The 26025-nt window shown below is 40.8% G+C and overlaps 2 protein-coding genes across 2 annotated transcripts in view; both read right to left on the bottom strand.

The window, feature by feature from the left end:
• LOC121417629 overlaps positions 1–13459 on the bottom strand; it is a 160351-nt gene extending 146892 nt beyond the window's left edge. The window contains exons 1-4 of the mRNA XM_041611366.1: positions 13369–13459; positions 10324–10493; positions 8475–8572; positions 5671–5908 (exon numbers count right to left, since the gene is read on the bottom strand). Coding sequence (XP_041467300.1) covers positions 5671–5908; positions 8475–8572; positions 10324–10390 — 403 coding nt within the window. The 5' untranslated portion in view covers positions 10391–10493; positions 13369–13459. The remainder of the gene's footprint in view (positions 1–5670; positions 5909–8474; positions 8573–10323; positions 10494–13368) is intronic.
• Positions 13460–15047: 1588 nt separating this feature from the next.
• LOC121417628 overlaps positions 15048–26025 on the bottom strand; it is a 29926-nt gene continuing 18948 nt past the window's right edge. The window contains exons 8-10 of the mRNA XM_041611365.1: positions 16512–16580; positions 15880–15937; positions 15048–15264 (exon numbers count right to left, since the gene is read on the bottom strand). Of these exons, the coding sequence (XP_041467299.1) occupies positions 15048–15264; positions 15880–15937; positions 16512–16580 (344 nt within the window). The remainder of the gene's footprint in view (positions 15265–15879; positions 15938–16511; positions 16581–26025) is intronic.

Genomic DNA, 26025 nt, shown 5'->3' with positions numbered 1-26025 from the left:
CCTGAAGCTATAGCCAACAAGAAGGCTGTTTTAATGGACAGATCAAGGAGGGAGCATTTATGCATGGGTTCAAAGGGGGTTTCGCCAGGGCCCGAAGGACCCGCGGAAGGTCCCATTTGGGGAAGAGTCTTCGGCGAGGAGGATTCTGTAAGAAAAAGGATCTTGTTAGTCTGGCAAGGACAACTGAATTTGAGATAGTTTCCCCATTAGAGAAGCCTGAATGAATGGCTGCTATGGCTGACCTGTAACCCCTTATGGAGGAGACAGATAAACCTTCATCAAATAGTAGAAGTAAGAAATCTGCTATCTTACCTAAAGAGGCAGAGGTTGGATCAATCTGTAAACTGTCACACCACCGGAAGTATCTCTGGAGTCTAGAATCATAAGTGTTCCTGGTGGAGGATCGCAGGAATCTAGAGGCCATGTCTGCAGCTCTCTCCGAAAGGCCCGCTTTAGTTGCTGATTTCCTGAGATGGGCCAGAGTGTTAGGCAAAGTCTTTCCGGGTTCGGGTAATAAGTGTCCGTCCCGGGTTGTTTTAGGAGGTCCACCAGTGGGGGTAGTCTTTTGGGAGTCCCCACTAGGAGATCTGTAAGTGTTGTGAACCATGGTCTCCTCGGCCACCAAGGTGCGATGAGGAGAACGTAAGCTTCTTCCTTCCTCACTTTCTCCAGCACTTGAGGTATTATGGGAAAGGGCGGAAAGGCGTAACCCAGGATCCCCTTCCAAGGGATTGTTAGGGAGTCTGTCGCAAAGGCTAAGGGATCTTGATGTTTCGTGCAATAAGTCGGGAGCTGCTTGTTCAGGGCTGATGCAAATAAGTCTATCTGAGGCTGGTCGCCCTGACTGAAGATTCTCTCCACTATGGTGAGATTGAGTTGCCATTCTGATGGGAGATAACTTCCCGAGAGAGGAAGTCTGCAATGTAATTTTCTTTCCCTGGGATGTGGCAAGCCTTTAGGGTTATGTGATTGTTCTGGCACCATGCTAGAATTTCCAATGTTAGGAAGCAAAGAGTAGATGACCTTGTCCCTCCTTCCCTGTTTATGTAGGAGACCACTGTGCTGTTGTCTGATTTTACCAGAATGCACTGGTTGGCAACTTGGGGGAGGAAGGCAAGTAGAGCCAGTTGAACCGCCTTCATTTCTAGAACATTGATATGCTGTGCTGAATCTCTTTCTTGCCATTGGCCGGAGGCTTTGAATTTCCCCATGTGTGCTCCCCAACCCAGCTTTGAAGCATCGGTCGTTAGGGTGAGGTTTGGTTTTGGGTTCTGAGTTTGCTTCCCTTGGTTCAGAAATCGACATGCTGACCACAGATGAATTGCATGCATCATCGCATCTGTCATGGGAACAAGATGGTCCCTGGGGTGAATTCTGGGCCTGAAGTGTCTCAGGAAGTGCAGTTGGAGTGGCCTCATATGTCGTCTGCACTGCGGGATTAGATCCACTAGGCTTGCTAATAGACCGAGGAAAATTTGCCAAGTTCTGGCTGGCGAGCATGAGTTTGAGTAGAGCTCTGCACCTACTGACTGGATCTTCTTTATTCTGTGAGGGGAAGGGCGAACTATTAAGTTTGGGATGGATATTATCGCCCCTAGAAACTCTGGTGATCTTGTTGGTGTGAACCTTGATTTTTCTTTGTTGATCAGAAAACCTAGATCCGAAGCTAGCTTTCGGACAACGCTTACGTTGTAGGCAAGAGAGGTCCTGGAAGGGCCGAGGAGGAGCCAGTCGTCCAGGTAACAGAAGATAGTAATGCCTCGCCTTCTTAACTCTGCGGCGAGGACTCTCACCAGTCGGGAAAAAATCCTTGGGGCAGGCTTTAGGCCGAACGGAAGGGCTATGAACTGATAACAAACGTCTCCTACTTTGAAGCCCAGAAACTTGCAGGCCTCTGGGGCTATAGGAACATGATAATAAGCGTCTTTGAGGTCTATAGTGACTGCCCATTGATTGGGTTTTATCAGAGGTAGGATGGTTGAAAGGGACTCCATTCTGAATGTTTGATCTGGGAGGAGTTTGTTTATCTTCTTTAGGTTGATTATCATGCGAAAACCCCCGGAGCGTTTCTTTACCAGGAAAACGGGGGAGAGGATGAGGGACTTGTGGTCTGGGACTGTTATGATAGCTCCTTTGTGGAGTAGAGACTGTATTTCTGATTGGAGAGCCTCTCGGCGTGAAGGATCCCTTGGTATGGGGGTCTGTTGTCGAAAATGGGAAGGATGAATTACTCTTGGGAAATTTGGATTGTATCCCGACCTTAGTATCTCTAGAACAAATTTGTCTTTGGTTATCTTTTCCCAGTTCTGTAAGCAAAGAAAAAGTCTTCCCCCTACTGGGACTTGCTGAAGGTGGGGAATGACTCGTGTTTGATTGTCAAAAGTCCCGGTTTTGAGTGGGGGCCCTAAATTCGGTGCGCTGAAAGTGGGCCTGGCGGCCCCGACCTCCACCCCGAGGTTTCCTATGACTTTCCCCGCGGCCCCTTTCAATCCTGGCGTCAACACCAGAGCGAGGGAAGGAGAGGGATGACCCCTTATGTTCATTGTAGGCCTGGGGCTGGGGTCTGGAGCTAGAGCTAGCAAAGGGGGGTCTCTGGGCCTGGCCCTGTCTAGCATTAGCGGTGCCTGGCGGGCTAGGTCTACTCGAAGAGAGCCTATAAAAAGTCTTGTCAGCTGTGGTGCTGGCTGAAATAGACTTATCCAAAACATCTTGAAAATGTCCATGAAATAAGTCCTTACCTTCACAAGGGAGCTTATTGAGCAGTCTTGCTGCCTCTTTTTCAATTTTGAGGGCATCTAAAACTTTGGCTCTTCTTGCCCTCGAGCATAGTAGAGTTGATCTTGCTGCTTGCTCATACTGGAGATCAGCAATCTTTGTGAGTGATTCTAACAATAAGTTTTTGTCACCGGTAGAGACTCCAAGCCGCTCAGCCTCACTAAGAGCGGTTAACAGGCACCCCTGGTACATCGCGAGTCTCATACTGCTCCGGGCGGCCGCGTCCAGCGATGCAAGCTGATAGTCGGTTGAGCGGTAGCTTGAGCTGCGGAGAGGGTTACGGCCCGATCTAGACTTCCTCGCTCCCGCATCCCCGACACGGAAAGCAACGTCCGGGACTGAAGGTGTGCACAAAAAATCCTCAAAGTCTTGAGCGGCAAATCGATAATCCCTCGACACTTCTTTACTGATCGGTTTAAGCCGAGAGTGTTGCTTATCTAGGCCCCGAAAGCAGGATTTATACGGGGCATCCATCTTGATCGCCGGACTAACTTCGTCCGAACGAGTAAGGGACGAGTTCAGGCGGAAGATTGACTTCTCTCGCTCAGTTTCGCTACTAGTATTGTCTTCGGCCCGAAGTTGAGGGCAGTATTTAGTCAAGATCAGGGCTGACTGATGCCTGTTCCCACTAGCCGGAGTATCGCGTTCGTGTAAGTCAGAACTCTCTCGTACCCCCAATGGTGATTGTCCTCGTTCGAATCCCATATGCTGGGCAGCTTGGAGGGAATGCGCGGGGCTGCTATTAGAATTAGATGGTGAGAAATCGCCCCAATCTCTTCTGCGAGATGTAACAGGTCGGTGGTAATCAAATTCCGAATCAGATTCTCCCACAATGGAAAATACTTTTTCTCTACGGCTAATACGAGGCGAGTTATCATTAGCCCCCACTCTGCGACCGTTACGAGGCGATCTAGACCTCTCTCTACGTCTAGAATGAGTCGAGTCTTCATTAGACCGTTGTCTCGGGCGACTTTGTCTATTACTTGCCGGGCTGGCGGTAAGCAAATCCAGAGGGTCGGGGTCTGGAAGGGTCGATGGCGGCGCCCGCTGGGGAAGGGCCGCCTGCAAGGCTTGCAAGATCCAACTACCCGCCTCGGCGGGGTCTGGCAATGAATGGACTGACCTGTCACAATCCTGGGCCAGTCGGCTCTTTTTCTGAATTACAGGGGGTTGTAGTGGGTCAAGACTTTGAGTCTGATTGTCATGAGAACACGAGTGGTCATCGCGAGGCCTCTTCTTGCCCGCCCTATTCTTTGATGAGGAGCTACCCCGATCGGAAGGAGTGTAAACAGTCTCTTCCGATTTATCCATACCCTTGTCTACCTCCCGCCTATGGGACTGGGTGTCTGATTGTGTAGAGGTATTAGCCGGCGTTGTCTTGGCCGGGTTATTAGTGTTAGGATTCTTGTTCTTCGGCTTTGTCTTGGCCGCCTTATCATTATTTTTCGGCTTTGTCTTGGCCGAAATATTGACCCTCGGCTTTGTCTTGACCGAGTTATTCTCCCCTTGATTGAGATTTGGGGAGGCTTGGGAATTAATGTTCATGTCAGTTATTTCTTCAGACATCGTGATTCAAAAGAAAAACACTGAAGCGCGGTGGCTAAACGTTTACTCAGCGACGTCGCGGTAACGAAAGAGGAGGCTTATATGCGGAGACCGGGTTTTATGGGTCTCGTTCCGTGACGGGTTTCCCAGGCTACCTGAATACAGTTAGCCTTTTTCGGGGAGTTTTTACCGGTGGCTATTCGAGTTAGGGTAACGAATAGCAATTTGATGAGATGGTATAGGTAAGTATAGCGCAGTGTAGTAAATAAAGCCCGGAGCACATGTCATGTAACATATATACAATCTAAAAATTACACCATCTGATGGTAGAAATGAATAGACACAAACTCAAGCTAAGGATGGTCAAAATAGTAGTAGCTAGTCCTATACTATTAGAAATATTAATCTCATCATCTATTCTATTTTGTACAACGCTTACTTAGCTTGTTGTACGCGATCAAATGGGAGGCTGAATGTCACACATTCGTACCGTTGCACACAAGACGTACCATCCAAAATGTACCATTGCACGGCTTTAAGAGGTGACGTCACAATGCGATTTCATTAAATAAGGTGACAATGCGCGTACAGCCCACTGGCTAAATGCGCAATGTTGTCCAAGATCATGTGCGCTTGTGGGCCCGGCTTGTGTAATTTTGCTTTTCGCTTTCAATATTTTTGCTCCCTTTTCATAGATTACTGTATGGAAAAACTCTTGTTTTTTCCATATTTTCGCTAGATTCCGAGGCATTGTACAATACAAATAGCGAATATTCTTATTCGTGCAATGGTGCGAGATTTCGCATTCGGTGAAAGAAAGAAACGCTCTATTCAACTCGGCGATAGCCGGGATGAATAGAGCGTTTCTTTCTTTCACCCCATGCGAAATCTCGCACCATCGCACTCATGCCTATTCGCTATTTGTATACTGTCAAATCCTTAAAAATATTCAAAACATTTTACACATTAAAACATTCACAAGTACATGTATCTACCCCATCTATTGACTTGAAATACAGAGAAACACATAATAGTGTGGGTGCATCGTGGTCTAGTTGTTCTGACTCTCGCCTTTCAAACAGAGGGTCGTGGGTTCGAATCCTCGCCATGGCGTGTTTTTCTTCAGCAAGAAATTTATCCACACTGTGCTGCACTCGACCCAGGTGAGGTAAATGGGTACCGGCAGGAAGTAATTCCTCAAAAAGTTGTGCGCATCAGAATCGGTAGACTAACTTACCCGGGGTAATATAGGAGCTCCTTGAGCACCTAGCAAGGTGGATACGTGCGCTATACAAATCCAATATTATTGTATTTTTTTTATTTATTCAATAATATCCCTTTCAATCTCACCATTCTCAAATTCTGTCGCGACTTTGCCCGCATACAAATTGATGTCATCATTGAATTCGGCGATCACAAATGTCCCGATGTCTACACCAGTCCCCGTCCATTCGTTTGTATGGAAGGAAGCAGAGATGACCGGTTCGTCATCAGAAGGCAGATCAACGTTTTGGAATTCAATGAATAGTTCTGAGGAGCACTCAAACCGTTCGGCCATAAACATATCAAATGTGTACGAATCCCCAACCTTTGAAAATAAATGGATACATGTACATATAAAGATAAGATGATATTTCAACAAATTTTAGAACACATCACATGTGTACGAATCTCCAACCTTTGAAAATAAAGAGATACATATAATAACATGATGTTTCGACGAATTTCAAACCATATGAAATGTGTACAAATCTCCAACCTTTATTGAAGAGATATATATAATGATAAGATGTCATGACAAATTTCAGAAAATAAAGAGATACATGTACATATAACTATAACATGATGTTTCAACGAATTTCAAAACATATCAAAAGTACGAATCTCCAACCTTTGAAATTGAAGAGATATATATAATGATAAGATGTCATGACAATATTCAGAACATATCAAATGTACGAATCCCCAACCTTTGAAAATAAATGGATATATGTAATGATAAGATGATGTTCTGACAAACATTCATATACACATCAAATGTGTATAAATTGCCAATGTTTTATAGAGGGGGGTGAACTATGTGTGGTCTCTCATTGACTGTGTGTTATACATGTAAATACATAGTCTTAAAATACAAGTTTTCAGATAACTACTTATACTACAGAGAATAAATTGACCTATGATTAAATTTGTATAGAAAAACTAACATGTTTTGAGAGGAAAAGTAAATGTTTTGTTACTTGGTAAAATACCACAGTTATTGCAGTATAAATGTATTGAGTAGTTAATTAGCATGTAATGTAGTCCTTTGTTAACAAAGGGAGGCACACTGAATTTATTAGAAGGCAAACAATGTATGCATATACATTATATCTACATGTAGAAAATATTTTCAACATGCATCTTAGGATTTGATGCTCAGTGCTTTCCAATTGTTGTGGTTGATTGGATCAATTGTAAATCTTCATAAGACAGGGACCTGGAATGAAGTCATACAGTGAGATATTAAAGATCATTATCACCCGTATCAGACATCTGAGCTGGGCTGGTCATTTACAAAACCGTATTGCCCTACATTTTCTGAATATCGGGAAGGGTAGGTATATTGTTTGTATTTTCCTCGGTCTCAAGGCGCGTATTTACTTTGCATGCAGAGACAACGCAAAATATACCTTTGTATTTTCCCTGGTCTCACATCCGGGCATCTGTGGATGCGTATAAAGATACGCTTCATAATAAGGATCCGTGCACCAACAATGTACAGATATACGTCATAATAAAGACAACGCTGGATCCGAGCACTTGCAAGTACGTCATAATGGTAAAGTGCAGAGCCTAGACCGATATTAACATGACACAATAGAACTTTATTTTTAAAAGAAATATCCATATTATCATGACTTTCGCTCTAGATATCTGATTTGGATGATAATAACAATATTGACTGGCTCTTCTTTCGGGGAACATCAAATATATTGCCCTTAAAAGACCCATATTGCCCTCGTCTGAAGACTCGGGCCAATATGATTCTTTTGCTGGCAATATATTTGATGTTCCCCTCAAGGCCAGTCAATATTATATAATTATATCCCTTTCTTAATAAGATTGTCGCATAGAGAGTGTACACAAGAAGAAAAAGCATAGTTTTACTACGAAAAACGTTTGCCATGATATAGTTCATTTTCCTTGCTGACGTCACGCATAGTCCACTTTTTCCCTAGGGAAAAAATGAACTATACGTTTTTTCGACCCCCCCCCCCCTCGATTCGCGAGCTGTGCGACGCACTAGCTGAGCTAGTTTACTCATGACCGGGACGCGCTGCATGCCATCCACGGGGGAGTTTCGGCGAGCTGCGCTGTGACGGTATGCACTAATCAAGTGAGCTTGCACTTGCAGAAACTGCCATCTTTTGATCATTGAGAGTTTTTGATCGCTTTATTCTGCAACTTCATACAGGATAATAATTTTAAATTGAGAAGAAGCATAACAAGGTGAGTCAATTAAGATCCGATGTAACTAACGTTAGCCGGCCAGCGCTTTGGAATTTGACTTGAGCGAAAAAGCAACAGCAGCGCAGCGGACCTCTCAATAACCGGAGTCGGTTAGAAGCCACGCACAGACTACCCCATATGAGCTGGATAGCATTAGCTCAGGCGCAAGGTCTAGACCGTCTGTTTTTAACCAGGACGATCTTACGTTTTTTGGTCCAGATTGGTCACTCAACAGTTCTGACTTAAAGAAGGGATATAAAACAAATATATCAGGCGTTTTCTTCGAAAGCATAGTGGGAATTATCAATCCTCGGTTGGACTGGCAATATTACTATTTGACATCAAATTTCTAGTTCTCATTCGTGTCATATGTAGCTAGAAATGATTTCAGCTTACTAGTTATTGATGTAACTGATAATATACAAATATATCAGGCTTTGAGAAAGTATAGCGGGAAATATCTATCCGAGGTTGGTCTGGCAATTACTATTTTTCCCGAGGAACTCATTCAATATGATTAAACTTAATATCATACAGAAACCAATTTAGTTTAGACCTTTGAACCAATTTGCATATTCAATATTAATTTCTAGCTGCCCCTAATCATTTTTCTGTGAAAATTATGAAGTGACGAAAAAATGTACGAAAAGAAATGGTTTTACCCTTAACAACATGGTTACATTCTCGTTTGGAAGATATGACAGCGAAGTACACCTCCCGTGCTCGATAGCTCCTTGGTATATAGATATTTCCACCTCCCCTGTGAAGAGAAGAGCAGATATCCATAAATATAAAAAACAAAAGAAATATTTCATACCTATAATTTGACAGCCCAGCACCCTCCCCCCCCCTGGGTCACTGGCCACTGGTGAAGCTCTGTGCTGCATTCGACCCGGGTGAAGTGCATTGGCCCTCAAATTATTTTTGTTCTCTGTTTAATAGAGTCATTGGCCCGCATTCTGAAGTCAGGTTTAACTTAAACTCAAGTTTAAAGTTGTGGTTTAAGTATGGAAAGCCAATTGCTTCATAAATCACTAATAGTAAAGATATCATAATCAACTCATTCGACCCTCAAATCATTCATAATTGTCTAGCAAGTATAAATAGATGATTGTCTTCACCATCGATGAATCAGGAAAGAGCACTGTGAACAATTAGAAACATACAACTTAATAAAAATTTTGACACTTTTGGCTTCCCATAATTTTAGCACAGAATTAGACCATGGTCTAAGTTAAACCTGACTTCAGAATACGGGCCTATGTGGTGGCTCAACTACTGCCAGAGTAATATATGATACCAAGTATTAAGCAGAATTTTTTATTTTTGTTTTCCATTTGATAACATTTAGAGCCTATGTGGTGGCTCAGCTACTGCCAGAGTAATACATGTATATGATACCAAGTATTAAGCAGAGTAGAATATATGCATATATAGGAACTGCACTATTATCATCACCATCAGTATCATCATTAGTAGTAAAAGCAGTAGTTATTACTATCCTCATGCTTGTTACGCTCAACAAGATGCCCTTGAAACATCGAGCCCAGGCCACAAAGTATGCAACATGCTCATACTCAAAAGCATAATAAATGTCTTATTAGATTTTTTCGCAGATGGGTAATGTACAACATACATGTATTATAAGGTTGACAAACTTGCAAAAATCAAGAAATTGGCAATTTCTGCATCAATACATGTACATGTATCTGCATACCATTTGTTTATTAACCATGCTCAATCATGCAATGGGCTGAACATTTCAAGGGTACAATTTTATCTGAAGCTTCCTAACATCCACTTAATAAATTTGTGAAATAATTTCTCAAAAATTATTGTATTGCTGTGTTACGTTTGTAGTGAACATATTGTTGCATAAAGGGTCATTAGACAATGTTGCCTGGACTTAACAGGCTATATAGACCATTAATAGCCCCGCACTCACCTCCGTGCATGAGTGAATGTTACGCACGGCGCGCCCGCAATACCCCCAAATATATACCCCTGATGACCAAGAGTCGGTGTCAAGGTTAATCAGTGAGAGTTCCGTGTCTGGAGAGTTAAGGTCAAGTCAAGTACGTGTTTGGCAGCAACAGGCAGGACCTCTAGACTGCCCCTGGACACCATGTACTACCGAGGGATATTAGACACCTTGGAGGGGTATGAATTCAGTAAGTGCCTCACTCTCACCTCATTTATACATTAATGTTGTTTGAGACGAACAAAACTGAATCCCCCCCACAGAAATTTCCAAGCTTGCGGCAAGCGTGCGACTAGCTTGCGCAAGCTTGCGGCATGCTAGTAACTAGCATGCGGCTAGCTTAATAAGCGTGTAATATGCGTGCAGAGTAATAGTTAAGCGATCTTTTAGCGAGCAGGGACTGTTCGCTAGCATGCACTCACTTATTAAGCGAGCGCCCTGCTAGTCGCATGCTAGTTACTAGCAAGCGGCACACTTAAATTTCTGTAGGGGGGCCCACAACTCACATTCACTTCACTACATGAACGTACCATTGTTGTTCTTTAGTACGGCTTTTTTGCAGATGATTTGATGAAAGTCGTGATTTATGATTTCCATGATCAGGTGTCCATCCAAGTAGAGCCATATTTCTTCACCTCCGCCCAGGGTGATGACCTCTTGGCCTGAATGGTGGAAGCTACTCCTTAGGACACTTGTGAATCTGGGAGGGGGATCACAAAAGGTGGTTTCAGACTGCCTCGAAGTTCCTCAGTTCCAGGTATTTTCTGATTGGGAAATTTACCCGATCAAAAAATACCGGGTAATATTGCTAATGTGAAAGCAAATTACGTGTAATCTTCCCGAAAGAAAATATCTACTAAATAGTAGGTACTTGTCAAAATTAGAACTTTCGCGGGGATTTTTCCAAGGTCGCAGGGGCATGTAGTTTGGCAATGTGAAAGCAATTTACGGGAACTTTTAGCGTAGTGTGTAGTTGGGCGTGGGTGCCTTGGGTGGCTGTGATTTTGAATCTCGCGCCCTGCTTGCTTATCAGACCATAATGCGCATGCTCGTATCTTCAGGAACTTATCCCGTAGGGTATGTTTCAGGGCAGTGTGAATGCAGGAATAATTAATGGGTATTTTTTAGCCTTAAAATATTCTCGTAATTTAACGGGGATTCTCATGATCGAGGCCGTTTGAAACCACCTAAAGAATACTTTGTACACTTCAATATTTGCTATGAAATGTAGCTAGGTATAAGTATGTGCATTGCATAGAATGTTCACTAATGAACTTATGCAGTTTTTATAACATTTTATAATGTTCTTGGTTTTTGTATTCTCTTTATTCTGTGTGATCTCCCTCTCTTTTCCTCTCTCTCTCTCAACTTTCTCGTTCTGCAATACATTTCTACTACATGTGCCATCTCTAAATGCTCCCTCACTTTTCTTTCTCTTATCTATCTCTTTGTATTCATGAAATAAATTTATCGATCTCCATTTCCATAATTATTGATGCCATTCAAGCATTAAGCCAAAAAATTATATTTACTGTACTTAGCTATTTTTTTACTTTGTAATTATATTGTGAATTAGCCTTTTCAGCCCTTCTGCTGGCCAATATGTACATGTGCATATACCAATAAACAAATAGATCAATGAATAAATTAGATTTAAATGCCAAGTGCGAACCGAATCAAAGACATCAGTATATTGATTGGTCAAATCACTCCATAGATACTACAAGGGGAAGATCGGACAGTACATAGACCGCGTAATGAAACGCTCGGGAGAACGCCCTACAGCATGGAATAAGTAACAATCTTTCTTTTACCTTTGCGTATCGCGAGATGGTTGTGTACAAAACTTTGGAGAGAAATGGTGAAGGAATAGACGATTTTTTCATTCAAGTTTTTCCCCCTTAAATTTGAGATGAATATATTTCAGAGGTTTCTTGGTAATAAAACGTGGAATTATTCCCATGTGCCACCCTTGAGCCCTCTCCAAACTCCGCTCTCTCATTTTCCCCATATGTTTTGTACACAGTCGCGTGCCGATATGCAGAGGTTTACTTACTCAACACTGTTGGGCGCCCTTCCCCATAAGCATTTATCAAGCGTTTCAAAAAATTTCGGAAGTGTCAGATCTTCCCCTTGTAGTATCTTTGATCACTCTGAGAGGACGCGCGCAGCTACGTATTAATCAATAAGATCGCGCATTATATAATCAGGTGTGCGTCAGCACTAAACTTTTAAGTCACACTTTTCTTTGTGAAACAGCCCAATCCCCCGCTCTGTTCCTGACAAGAAGAGAATCATTGTGATACCACTGATAAAGTTTCATCAAATTTTGTCTATAATGAAGATAATTTACTTTCTTCTCATCTTCTGCTTTCCTTCCAGTTCTTCTTGTTTTATGATTATTCTATCTTTTTTGTTACTCTTGTTTATCCTTTTCTTCTTTTCCTTCTTCTTTTTCTCCTTCTTCATCCTTTGTTCTTTTTCTCCCATTACTTCTTCTTCTTCTGCTAGTTCGAGAGTTGGCTTCCTTCTTTTCATTACTGTTTAATATTTTTATTATTTGTGGTGATATGATGTAGTGATTCAGCCACTTGACTCTTAACCCTAAGAAGACTGGGGGGCTGATTCAGCCCCCTCCCCCCTCAAAATTTTCTATGATAAATCCGCTGCGCATTATATTATTAATATTTTTTATCACGTTGCTCGCTGGCTTTTTACTTTCAAGTCTCGTGCTACTTTGAGACCAAAATTGTGACCCCCGGGTACGCGGTTCTGAAATTACGCAATATTTCATAAGTGCATGCAGACCCAAAATTGCTCAAAAACATGAATTTGTGTACAAATCCAATGCAAATGGTGTTTTTAGCCAAAATTCATAAATGTATTATTATTTTCCCTGTTACTGATTAAAATCAATTGATTCCATCTTGTTTGTGGTCAAAATAAACTCCTTGACAATTTTCATTGAAAAAACTATAAAAACAAAAAGTCGAAAAACAAAGAAATTCAGATAACAAAGAAAAACCTAAGAAATTTAGAAAACAATCAAATACATAAAAAAAATAAAAGTGATGTTGAAATTGTTTTAAATACATTTATTCAGATCCCCAAAATTAGCATTTTAGGGCATTATTTAGTTAATTAGAGCAAAATTTTGATTTTATGCATAAATTTGTTAAAATATTTAATAAGCAATGAGATTTTTTGCAGAATTTGATCTTAGAGTCTCGGAGATTTTGCTAGGGGTAAATTTTCGTCGTGATCACTTGATTGACGGCTGAGATCATAAGGGGGCTGAATCAGCCCCCCCCCCAGTCTTCTTAGGTGTCAAAATAGTCTATTCAGGGTTAAACCAAAGGTCGAGGGTTAAAATCCCACCGGGCGCTTATGTCCTTTGGCAAGGTACTTATCCACATTTGCCACTCTCCACCCAGGTGTTAAAAGGGTACCCGGTAGGGTGTGAACGTCAATACGATAAGATGTGCATGAGTGCTGTGATAAGATGGGCATGAGTGCACTGATAAGATAATAGCAACAATTATCATTACTTTTTTTAGACTGAAAACTGCTCTTACCCAAAATTATGAAAAGCACCTTCACAATCAGATAAATCCTCATGCCCGAAGCCAAGTTCATCAATGGGAAAATAAGATATATTCCACGACCTATAGTAAGTGAGAAAATTATCGATGGAAAGGCATCCTTTAGATTTAGATTTCATGTGTTTCAAACATAATAGCAATATAAAAGTCTTATTCAAAAGAAAAACAATGCAGGGCTTGATGTGTGTTGTGTTTGATATTGGTGCTATGGACAAAATCACGAAAGAAATTAAAGTTATTTTAAAGGGGCGGCAGCCTTTATCGCCCCATCTAAAGTCCTCAACTTCTCCTATCTGGCCAGGTTTATTACCCATAATGCCACATTCTCAGCAGAGTAGTCTTGTAATATAGGTCCAATTGGAATAAAACACACTAATTTACTACTTAATACATTCATATCGCAATAACTATGATACGAAATAGTAGAACAGATACATGTACCTATCCTCTCAAACATTTATTTTTTATATACCTGTAGCTAGAATTAAAGGATAATTCATCCTCTGTAGTATCATCTCCAGCAACAATTCTAATAGGTCGCAAGTGAGGGAAGCAAGCTAGGAAAAGTTTCCGAATTTTTTTTATAGAAAAAGCTTATGGATATTGACAATATAAAGCTGCAGTTGGCAATAATATCTATTTCACCCTCAATTTCCTTTTGCTTACTTTTCTTTCCTTGGTCATGCAAATATTTTAAGGGGGCTTACACTTTGTCGACTTATTCTAATACACTTTTTCAAATTAAAATGAAGTTCATAAACAGTTCAAAGATCACAGAAATATCACAGAGCACTGGCAGATTTCTTCTTTTTTTTTTGCTCGTCAAATTTTTTTCCTTGGGGGAAATGTGCCCCCCCCCCTTTGGAAAATCCTAGATCCACCCCTGTCACAGAATTAAGTATATTTCATACAAAAACACTAGAAATAAGACAAAATGGTAAACTGGGCTAAATTGCTGAATTGCAATCAGACTGACTGGAAAGTGGACATCGGGTGTACACCAACTTTCCCCACCCTTGGTTCAGTGTCGGATCCAGGTAAGCTCATGCCCCCCCCCACCTCCCTCAATTAGAGAGCCATTAAAAATATTTGTTAGTGGAAAGCATCATGCATTCACAAGTGAGGACCTTTTTCTAAGCTTCTCAAAATCTTCCTCATATAAATCACAAGTTAGTGGGAATGAAGACACTTTTAGGGCTCGTAATTTTTTTCTGTACAAAACTGCCCCCCCCCCCCCCCGCTGCCAAATAATTTCATATGTGCCATGGGGTACAACAAAATCATTAGAAGAGGTACTAGTAAGACATAAAAGAACAGATGCACAATGCTCATAAATGCCAAGTTTCCTAACCCTACATAATGGTTGTCAGGTATATTTATCCAGGCTGCTACATGTACATGTGCATTACCTTTGTGACGCACAATCTTGTCAGGAGAGTATACATTCTATAACTGCAGTTTCTTACTATCTGTGTATTAAATGTGTATGTACCTATTCTACCTCTAAGCAAAAGGTCAAGAATATAATGGTATAATTTGGCATGTAAATAAAAAAAAAACAATTGTGACTTTTTCCTCAATAGTTGACAGCTCTGGCCCCCCCCCCCCACTTTTGGAAAATCCTGGATCCGCCCTTGGTCACTTTAAATTACCTACCTATATAGAGATTCATCGGGGTACCACCACACCGTTAGGTGTGATGTCAGAGCAAGGTTCACTTCCGGGTCACTTTTAAACCAGGATGAGAACAAATCTTCTTCCGGGTCGTCGGATACTCGCAACCAAGCACCCCTGAAGATATCCCGGACGTACTTGGGCGAGTTGTAGATGGGTAGAGGAGAGGCTCTAGCAAAGTCTTCATGAGATAGGCTTTTTGTCGGATCACAGATGATGATTGACGAGTAAGAAAAAATTCAATAACAAAACGTTTTTAAAACGGAACATGCAAAGGAAAACACTGAAAATGTAACTGAATTGCCATTAAGACTGTCACATTAGCCCCACTGAACATGCGTCGCACATGGCATAATCTACAAAATTGCATTGGATTTGTACATGAATTCATGCTTTTTAGCAAATTTGGGTCTGCATGCACTAATATATGATGTTGCATAACTTTGGAACTGTGTATATGGGGTCGCAAAATTGGTCCCAAAAGTTGCGCGAGACTTTGATAGTATGAAGTCAGCGAGTGACACAGTCAAACAAAATCTGCAAGGCAGATTTATCATGAAATATGTCAAGGGGGGCTGAATCAGCCCCCCTCCCCAGTATTAGTAGCTTCAATTTGCAACATTGTGGGTTTGAATGTGTGAAACTGGGATTTTTCTTTTCATGTTTTGGGATCGCCGCTTCCCCGCCCCCCCCTCCCTTATGCTATGTACAACCATGATAATGAATCATTTATATACATGTATATAGCCTACATATATACATGTATATATAAATACATATGTGTGTGTGTATACATATGACTTGATTTACCTGAAATCGTAGGTTGAAATGGTGAAATTGAGCTGTTGGCCATTCATATCCGGGGGTACTGAGTATTTTGGGGGAAAATAACGAGACAGTATTATAACAGATTAATAATAAATTGAACATTGGCAGAAGAAATGAGTGTCAAAAAAAGAAATAAAGAGATTTCGTGCAAATAGAAATACAAATAGTTTTACTGAATTAAAAATCCATATAATTACTGTAATGGCTTGGTATTGTCTGAACTCTGAAATATAATTTTCCAACATTAACCCAAAGTGAAAAAACATAAAATCACTAATGTGAAATAATAAATAATATGTTAAAAGTATAAAAATTGGGATGTTATCTCCTTTGATATAGCAATAATTGAAATAGTTATAATAAAAAAATAATAAAAGTAATGAAGATGATCTAAGCAATGATAATGTACGATGTAAAAAAAATCATAATTATTATTGCTAGGAACAGGCACAATATTAGAATATGCTTATTCATAGCAATATTGAACGATACCAATTTTGCACATACCACAATCCATGCAATCCTACAGAATGAAGTACTAATCAATATTACAAATATATAAAATGTATACTAAAGTAAAAAAATAAAATAAAACTGATCCCATTTGTATTTACCTGTTACTAGAGGGATACATGGTGCTTCTGTGTCATTGCTTTGTGTGCCATTACCATGTGCAGAACACTCTAAGATATACAAGCAGTGCAGTGAGCTTAGTCCCCCCCTAAAGGGCAAAATCAACTTCAAGGGGGAAAATAAGTCTGAAACAAAACTTAAAGGACAAGTCCACCCAAACAAAAAGTTGATTTGAATAAAAAGAAATTCAACAAGCATAACACTGAAAATTTCAGCAAAATCGGTTGTAAAATAAGAGATTCATGACATTTACAGTTTTGCTTAATTTCACAGAACAGTTGTATGCACATCCTGGTCAGCATGCAAAGGAGGAGACTGATGACATCATTCACTCACTATTTATTTTTGTATTTTACATGACAAAAACCTCCATTTGAGAACACTATACCCCAGTTTTTCCATGGACCTACTCCATGGTTTTTCTCAATCAATTCTCTTCTCCAAGTATCAAAACATATGTTTCTTGAACTCGGTCCGAAGATAACACAACACAAGCGCGGTCCCGGCAAAGCATGCCGTCATTTTTTATTCACTTACTTCCCTTATTTCGAGGTCGATTTTCTTCGTTCGAAATTGAAAATGGACTAACATTAAATTTCTGAATACAACATGCCTTTGAAAACGTGATTAAATATCGAATACAATAATTTCATTCCGAAGGTCCTACTACAGGCAGAGAAGTCTTATGTAATAGTACAGCTGTTGTTTATCATTTCGTCCCTGGCTCAATGCTCACAATCTGGCCTGTGGAGGTGAAATTGAGACAGCGGGGATTACCTGGCCAAGCAGGGTTGATCAGGCGGTTGTTTCATAAAGCTGTTCGTAAGTTATGAGCGACTGGTGATCCTGTCTTGCAGTAAATAATACACACCATTGGCGATGATCACCAGTCGTTTTTAAAGTCGCTCTTAACTTATGAACAGCTTTATGAAATGGCCCCCAGGGCTTGGAAATGATCAAACACGATTTGGGTCTAATACCGCAGTTTGCAGTCTGAACTGCGGTCTTTCTCCAAACGGGGGTTTGACGTAATGATTATATGAAATATTCTAATTTTCTCCTCATTGTCAAGCGACACAATTCCTCCCTGAACATGTGGAATTAGCATTGTTTAATATTATATCCATGTACATATATCTCAGTCAAGTTGGTCCTTAATTGTTAAATCTGTAAAAAAAAATAAAATGTCTATTTCAAACAATAAAAAAACAAAAACAGTGAGTGAAGGGCATCGACTGTCTCACTTGCATGTCACTGAATTGTGCATATCACCGTTTTGTGAATAATAAGCGAAACTTTAAAATGTCACTTCTTTTTTCTTATTTCAAATCCAATCTTGATGAAATTTTCAGCGCTATATACTAGTTTGATTTTTTTCTATTTATTCAAATAAAAAGAATTATGGGGTGGACTTAACCTTTAAAAAAAATTACAGCTGTGTGAATTTTTAAATGAATAGCCAAAATGTTAATATAAGAGGTGAAAATGTATTGTAAAGAGCAGTGTTGTGAATCATGTGTGCTTCAAATATAAAGTTATATTAAAACAAAGGAACATCAAGTATTAATTTAAAAAAATAAGAGAAAACGCATATTACAATAATAAGCATTTATTTAGCGCCATCTATCTAGAAATATTCTATTCCATGGCGCGATATTATTATTGCCTCAGCTTCAGCTTGAGCTGCCTTTCAGTGCTCATGCATTCAAGGAATTAATCCTGCCTCACCTGGGTTGGGAGCAGCGCAATGTGCATAAGTTTCTTGCTGAAAGAAATTACGAAATGGCTGGGATTCAAACCCATGACTCTCTCTTTCAAAGTAAGTTGATTTTTCAAATCTAAAGTCACAGAACTCGCATTTTGGTCAATTATGTGATTAATACTGTTAAAATGGTACCCTTGCAAGATTTGAATCACAAGTTCAATCATCTTCAACACAAACGTGGTAATACTAAAGTATCATACATGTATGTACCAAATGTGAACATAATTGATGCAGAAATAAAGAAATGAGAACAATTTAACAAAAACTTTACCTTTTGACTCCTAGATGACCTTTGATCTATAATCCTAAACAACACCCAAGGATTATTTTAACCAAGTATGATGAAAATTGATGCACAAAGATGTGAGAGCAAGTTGAACAAAAACTTCAAAAAAGGATGAACATGACCTCAAATCATTTGACCTTTTGACCCCATCATTCTCATGGGCTTATACATGCATGTGGTATTACCCAAGAATCGTATGTACCAGGTTTGAACATGACTGATGCAGAAATAAAGAAATGAGAGTAAGTTGAACAAAAACTGTGGACATTTTGTAACTGACAGACTAGCAGACAGCATATTAAGGCAAATTCACACGACATCGGGGGTAACCTGGGGTAGCTGATGGGGTGAGCGATTTTCTAAACATCGGACATCACCAGCCAAATATTAGCACATCCCAGCAATAATTGCCATCATGTATGTAAACTAGCGATTAAGATTATTCAAAAACTTCTCTCCCCGTTCCCCTGTACCCCTGGCAAAAATCCAATCTAATCATCTGAGTGGGTGTGACCGTTCACATACAGTTCAAGGGACTGTTCACCTACAATATATGTAAACTAGCGATTAAGATTATTGAAAAACATCTATCCCCCTCCCCCTGTACCCCTGGCAAAAATCCAATCTAATCATCTGAGTGGGCGTGACCGTTCACCTACAATTCAAGGGACGTTGCCCGGTAGGCACATAATTCACAGGCCACCATCTCCCAGCCAAAATGTATGCAAACTAGTGATTAAGATTATTGAAAAACATATCTCCCCCTCCCCCTGTACCCCTGGCAAAAATCCAATCTAATCATCTGAGTGGGCGTGACCGTTCACCTACAGTTCAAGGGACGTTGCCCGGTAGGCACATAATTCACAGGTCACCATCTCCCAGCAAAAATGTATGCAAACTAGTGATTAAGATTATTGAAAAACATATCGCCCCCTCCCCCTGTACCCCTGGCAAAAATCCAATCTAATCATCTGAGTGGGCGTGACCGTTCACCTACAGTTCAAGGGATGTTGCCAGGTAGGCACATAATTCACAGGCCACCATCTCCCAGCCAAAATGTATGTAAACTAGCGATTAAGACTATTGAAAAACATCCCTCCCCCTCCCCCTCCCCCTGTACCCCTGGCAAAAATCCAATCTACTCATCTGAGTGGGCGTGACCGTTCACCTACAGTTTAAGGGACGTTGCCCAGTAGGCACATAATTCACAGGCCACCATCTCCCAGCAAAAATTTATGTAAACTAGCGATTAAGATTATTGAAAAACATCTGTCCCCCTCCCCCTGTACCCCTGGCAAAAATCCAATCTAATCATCTGAGTGGGCGTGACCGTTCACCTACAGTTCAAGGGATGTTGCCCGGTAGGCACATAATTCACAGGCCACCATCTCCCAGCCAAAATGTATGTAAACTAGCGATTAAGACTATTGAAAAACATCCTCCCCCTCCCTCTGTACCCCTGGCAAAATCCAATCTACTCATCTGAGTGGGCGTGACCGTTCACCTACAGTTTAAGGGACGTTGCCCAGTAGGCACATAATTCACAGGCCACCATCTCCCAGCAAAAATTTATGTAAACTAGCGATTAAGATTATTGAAAAACATCTGTCCCCCTCCCCCTGTACCCCTGGCAAAAATCCAATCTAATCATCTGAGTGGGCGTGACCGTTCACCTACAGTTCAAGGGATGTTGCCCGGTAGGCACATAATTCACAGGCCACCATCTCCCAGCCAAAATGTATGTAAACTAGCGATTAAGACTATTGAAAAACATCCCTCCCCCTCCCCCTGTACCCCTGGCAAAAATCCAATCTACTCATCTGAGTGGGCGTGACCGTTCACCTACAGTTTGAGGGACGTTGTCCAGTAGGCACATAATTCACAGGCCACCATCTCCCAGCAAAAATTTATGTAAACTAGCGATTAAGATTATTGAAAAACATCTGTCCCCCTCCCCCTGTACCCCTGGCAAAAATCCAATCTAATCATCTGAGTGGGCGTGACCGTTCACCTACAGTTCAAGGGATGTTGCCCGGTAGGCACATAATTCACAGGCCACCATCTCCCAGCCAAAATGTATGTAAACTAGCGATTAAGACTATTGAAAAACATCCCTCCCCCTCCCCCTGTACCCCTGGCAAAAATCCAATCTACTCATCTGAGTGGGCGTGACCGTTCACCTACAGTTCAAGGGATGTTGCCCGGTAGGCACATAATTCACAGGCCACCATCTCCCAGCCAAAATGTATGTAAACTAGCGATTAAGACTATTGAAAAACATCCCTCCCCCTCCCCCTGTACCCCTGGCAAAAATCCAATCTACTCATCTGAGTGGGCGTGACCGTTCACCTACAGTTTAAGGGATGTTGCCCAGTAGGCACATAATTCACAGGCCACCATCTCCCAGCAAAAATTTATGTAAACTAGCGATTAAGATTATTGAAAAACATCTGTCCCCCTCCCCCTGTACCCCTGGCAAAAATCCAATCTAATCATCTGAGTGGGCGTGACCGTTCACCTACAGTTCAAGGGATGTTGCCCGGTAGGCACATAATTCACAGGCCACCATCTCCCAGCCAAAATGTATGTAAACTAGCGATTAAGACTATTGAAAAACATCCCTCCCCTCCCCCTGTACCCCTGGCAAAAATCCAATCTACTCATCTGAGTGGGCGTGACCGTTCACCTACAGTTTAAGGGACGTTGCCCAGTAGGCACATAATTCACAGGCCACCATCTCCCAGCAAAAATTTATGTAAACTAGCGATTAAGATTATTGAAAAACATCTGTCCCCCTCCCCCTGTACCCCTGGCAAAAATCCAATCTACTCATCTGAGTGGGCGTGACCGTTCACCTACAGTTTAAGGGATGTTGCCCAGTAGGCACATAATTCACAGGCCACCATCTCCCAGCAAAAATTTATGTAAACTAGCGATTAAGATTATTGAAAAACATCTGTCCCCCTCCCCCTGTACCCCTGGCAAAAATCCAATCTAATCATCTGAGTGGGCGTGACCGTTCACCTACAGTTCAAGGGATGTTGCCCGGTAGGCACATAATTCACAGGCCACCATCTCCCAGCCAAAATGTATGTAAACTAGCGATTAAGACTATTGAAAAACATCCCTCCCCCTCCCCCTGTACCCCTGGCAAAAATCCAATATACTCATCTGAGTGGGCGTGACCGTTCACCTACAGTTTAAGGGACGTTGCCCAGTAGGCACATAATTCACAGGCCACCATCTCCCAGCCAAAATGTATGTAAACTAGTGATTAAGATTATTGAAAAACATATCTCCCCCTCCCCCTGCTGTACCCCTGCCAAAAATCCAATCTAATCATCTGAGTGGGCGTGACCGTTCACCTACAGTTCAAGGGACGTTGCCCGGTAGGCACATAATTCACAGGTCACCATCTCCCAGCAAAAATGTATGCAAACTAGTGATTAAGATTATTGAAAAACATATCTCCCCCTCCCCCTGTACCCCTGGCAAAAATCCAATCTAATCATCTGAGTGGGCGTGACCGTTCACCTACAGTTCAAGGGATGTTGCCCGGTAGGCACATAATTCACAGGCCACCATCTCCCAGCCAAAATGTATGTAAACTAGCGATTAAGACTATTGAAAAACATCCTCCCCCTCCCTCTGTACCCCTGGCAAAATCCAATCTACTCATCTGAGTGGGCGTGACCGTTCACCTACAGTTTAAGGGACGTTGCCCAGTAGGCACATAATTCACAGGCCACCATCTCCCAGCAAAAATTTATGTAAACTAGCGATTAAGATTATTGAAAAACATCCCTCCCCCTCCCCCTGTACCCCTGGCAAAAATCCAATCTACTCATCTGAGTGGGCGTGACCGTTCACCTACAGTTTGAGGGACGTTGTCCAGTAGGCACATAATTCACAGGCCACCATCTCCCAGCAAAAATTTATGTAAACTAGCGATTAAGATTATTGAAAAACATCTCTCCCCCTCCCCCTGTACCCCTGGCAAAAATCCAATCTAATCATCTGAGTGGGCGTGACCGTTCACCTACAGTTCAAGGGACGTTGCCCGGTAGGCACATAATTCACAGGCCACCATCTCCCAGCCAAAATGTATGTAAACTAGCGATTAAGACTATTGAAAAACATCCCTCCCCCTCCCCCTCCCCCTGTACCCCTGGCAAAAATCCAATCTAATCATCTGAGTGACCATTCCGAAGGTGTGACCGTTCACCTACAGTTCAAAGGACGTTGCCCAGTAGGCACATAATTCACAGGCCACCATCTCCCAGCCAAAATGTATGTAAACTAGCGATTAAGATTATTGAAAAACATCTCTCCCCCTCTCCCTGTACCCCTGGCAAAAATCTGATCTAATCATCTGACTGGGTGTGACCGTTCACCTACAGATCAAGGGACGTTGCCCAGTAGGCACATAATTCACAGGCCACCATCTCCCAGCCAAAATGCATGTAAGCTAGCGATTATATCTATTGAAAAACATCCCTCCCCCTCCCTGAATAGATGCATCAAACATTATCTTTTTTTCATTATTTCTCTTGCAATATGTGCAAAACTTTTTGTTTTGGGAAAAAATACTATTTATATCATGAGAAAGCTCAAACTCTGTAATATTTCACAATGACACTCTTGATATGTGGCAACTTTCAGATGGGTCAGCAGCGAGCTTTTTCCATCAAAGATTTAAGACAAAATTTCCGAGTAGCATAAAATCAAGTGTTCTGATTGGCTGAATAATGTCAAAACAACAGGTGCAGGTAATTTGAAAAGATTGTCACTTGGTGAGTGTGACCTTGGAGTGGCCCAGTGTGAAAACCGTTGGAATTTGACTGGGCGTGTGGTCTCAATGGCCAATCAGAACGCAGTATTCTTATTCTTCAAGCTGATAAATGTACTTGGCAAATGAAAAGCTGGATGCTGACTAATCTAAAATACCTCTCCTTATAAAGCCTATATAATATTAAAGCTTAGATCTTCAGCTTTATCATAACCTAAATCATGTGGGCTAAAACAGAAATCAAGTGTAAATACGACTTTTGTCAGATGAAAATAATTATTTTGTATAATGCTTTTGACCAAAGTCTCACCAATATCACAAAATCTCTTCAAAAATCCAGACACATGTCCTGAAAGAATGATTATTGTTCTTTAAAAAGATACCAAAACATGAAGTATTTAGAGCAATGGGTAAATAAAATGAGGTGTTCTCGTCTGCACCAAGCTCAATAAAGATGCAAAAACCTTGTGGTATGAATATCACTTTTGATAAAAGCTAGTTTTTAAAAACCTGCAGACTGACTGTATGGATGTTATTCACAGGTGACTAACACACTGTCACCAACATCTTTAATCCATTTGCTCAGGCAGCAATTGCTCAGATAAAATCAAAGTTAAGATGCTTGATCGTCCCGCCAATTCTTGATGCAATACATGCTTTGGCAAAAACATACATGTACACATGTATCATCCTCTGTTGAAATTATTACATGATATCCTATTAGTTTTTCATTACATCATCATTTCAGCTACTAAAATAAATCAATTTTGGGGGGTAAAACTAACCATAATACACCTTGAGAATGACGAACATTATTTTGTTTTCAGACTAACGAAGCTTAGGAATAATGAACCTTACTTTGGACTCACAGACCGTCAGAATAACGAGCCCTATTTTGTTCTGGAATTAACGAACCGTTTGGATTACAAACCTTTGGAATAACGAACCTTCGGAATATTCAAACCTTTGAAATAACGAACGTAACCCCCATCAGTACACCTCGTTTGTGCATGATATGACCAATGAGGTGAAGCATTATGTACCTCACCAGACTGAGAAATTGAGCACATTTTTAATTCACACTTATCTTAATGAAAAACCATCTAGGGGTTGTTTCACAAAAAGTTTGAGGTGTGACCACAAGTAATAATTAAGCCTTACTTAACTGGATTGGCGGCGGAAGTACAAAAATTTATGGGGGGTCCACCTAAAATTTTTGGATGGAGACAGAAAAAAATTTGACTAGCAAAAAAAAAAGGTTATCAAGTAAAATTTAAGGGGGGGACCACAACAAATTCAGAGGGGTCCACCTGAATTTTTTTTGGGGAAAAATAACAAGCAAACCACCTCAAATTTAGGGGGGAACCTGTCCAACTGTCAACCCCCCCCCTGCTTCCACCGCCTATGCTCAACCGGGGGTCTAACCCAACCCCCCTTCTGTGAATTTTGTCACTACAAATATGCCGCAGCGCGAAATCTTTTGACCGTACTACTTGGTGACTTTAAGGACAAGTCAAGTCTTGCAAATCTTTCAAAACCAAATACGCCAGATACACTGTTCTAAAATTACGTTATATTTAGTAAATGCATGTCAGACCGAAAATTGCTCAAAAACTCGACTCCGTGTACAAAGTCAATGCATATCGTGTTTTTCAACAAAAAATCATAAATGTATGATTATTTTGTGGGTGGAGGGTTAATAGAATTTATTCTATGGCTGTTATAAATGATTGCAAAAGTGTCTCTGACGAAGTTCATAAAAAATTTAATAAAAGTGAAAAGTTAAAAAAACAAAGAAACACATAAGAATTATATTTCGTGCAAATATTTTTTATATTTGTTAGAAATGTAAAAATTGATATTTTCACCAAAAATTAGCATTCCACTAGCTATATAAAGTGAGTTAAAGACAAAACCATACACAAAATTGGGGCAAATTTCATAAGATTATTTACATAATTAATTAATCCAAGATAAACAATTATTTTTTTGAAAATTTTTATATCAACTCTTCTGGTTTACATCCAGCTCTACGCACTTGCAAATTTCCAGTGCAATCAGCAGCCGAGATCTGATGTGGGAGAGGTGGTCAACGTGGAAACACAATGTGATTGACCGATACCCAGAAGTGGGGGTTCACTTTTATAGCATGATTCTGGGCCGGTTGCAGATAGAGTTACATTGAAGCACAAGTCTAAGTATCACGTGCAAGTCCGAAATATGCGCTTTTGTCTCACAACTGGGAGGTCAAGAGCTCAAACCCTGACCGCATCAGAACAAAAAAAATTTAAAAGATGGGAGTTGCTGCTAACCTGTTTGGCATTCAACAATTAAAGGGATAGAGCCTTGTTGATCTGGCGCTGCTCAGCGGCTGCCGGGCCCACGATCAATTGGGCAAAGCAAAATTTTTGGAGTATTTCATATTATTATATCTAATTCGAACAATAAAATATAGACATTCATTTTCAAGGATGTGATATTTATATTTATTATATTTATATCACATACACATATATTTCCCCATCAACCAATCCTTTAGGTGATTTCAAGTTCAGTGATGACCTTTTAGTGTTTATGTTAGGTCAATTTTTACCAGGGCAAAGGAAAAAGGATAAAATGTAAAAAACTTGATCCCGAAAAATCACTCACTAGGTG

This window comes from Lytechinus variegatus, chromosome 6 (genome assembly GCF_018143015.1).
Source record: "Lytechinus variegatus isolate NC3 chromosome 6, Lvar_3.0, whole genome shotgun sequence".
NCBI classification, from domain to species: domain Eukaryota; kingdom Metazoa; phylum Echinodermata; class Echinoidea; order Temnopleuroida; family Toxopneustidae; genus Lytechinus; species Lytechinus variegatus.
The sequence above is the reverse complement of the archived record's forward strand: the minus strand, read 5'-3'. Positions and strand labels throughout refer to the sequence as shown.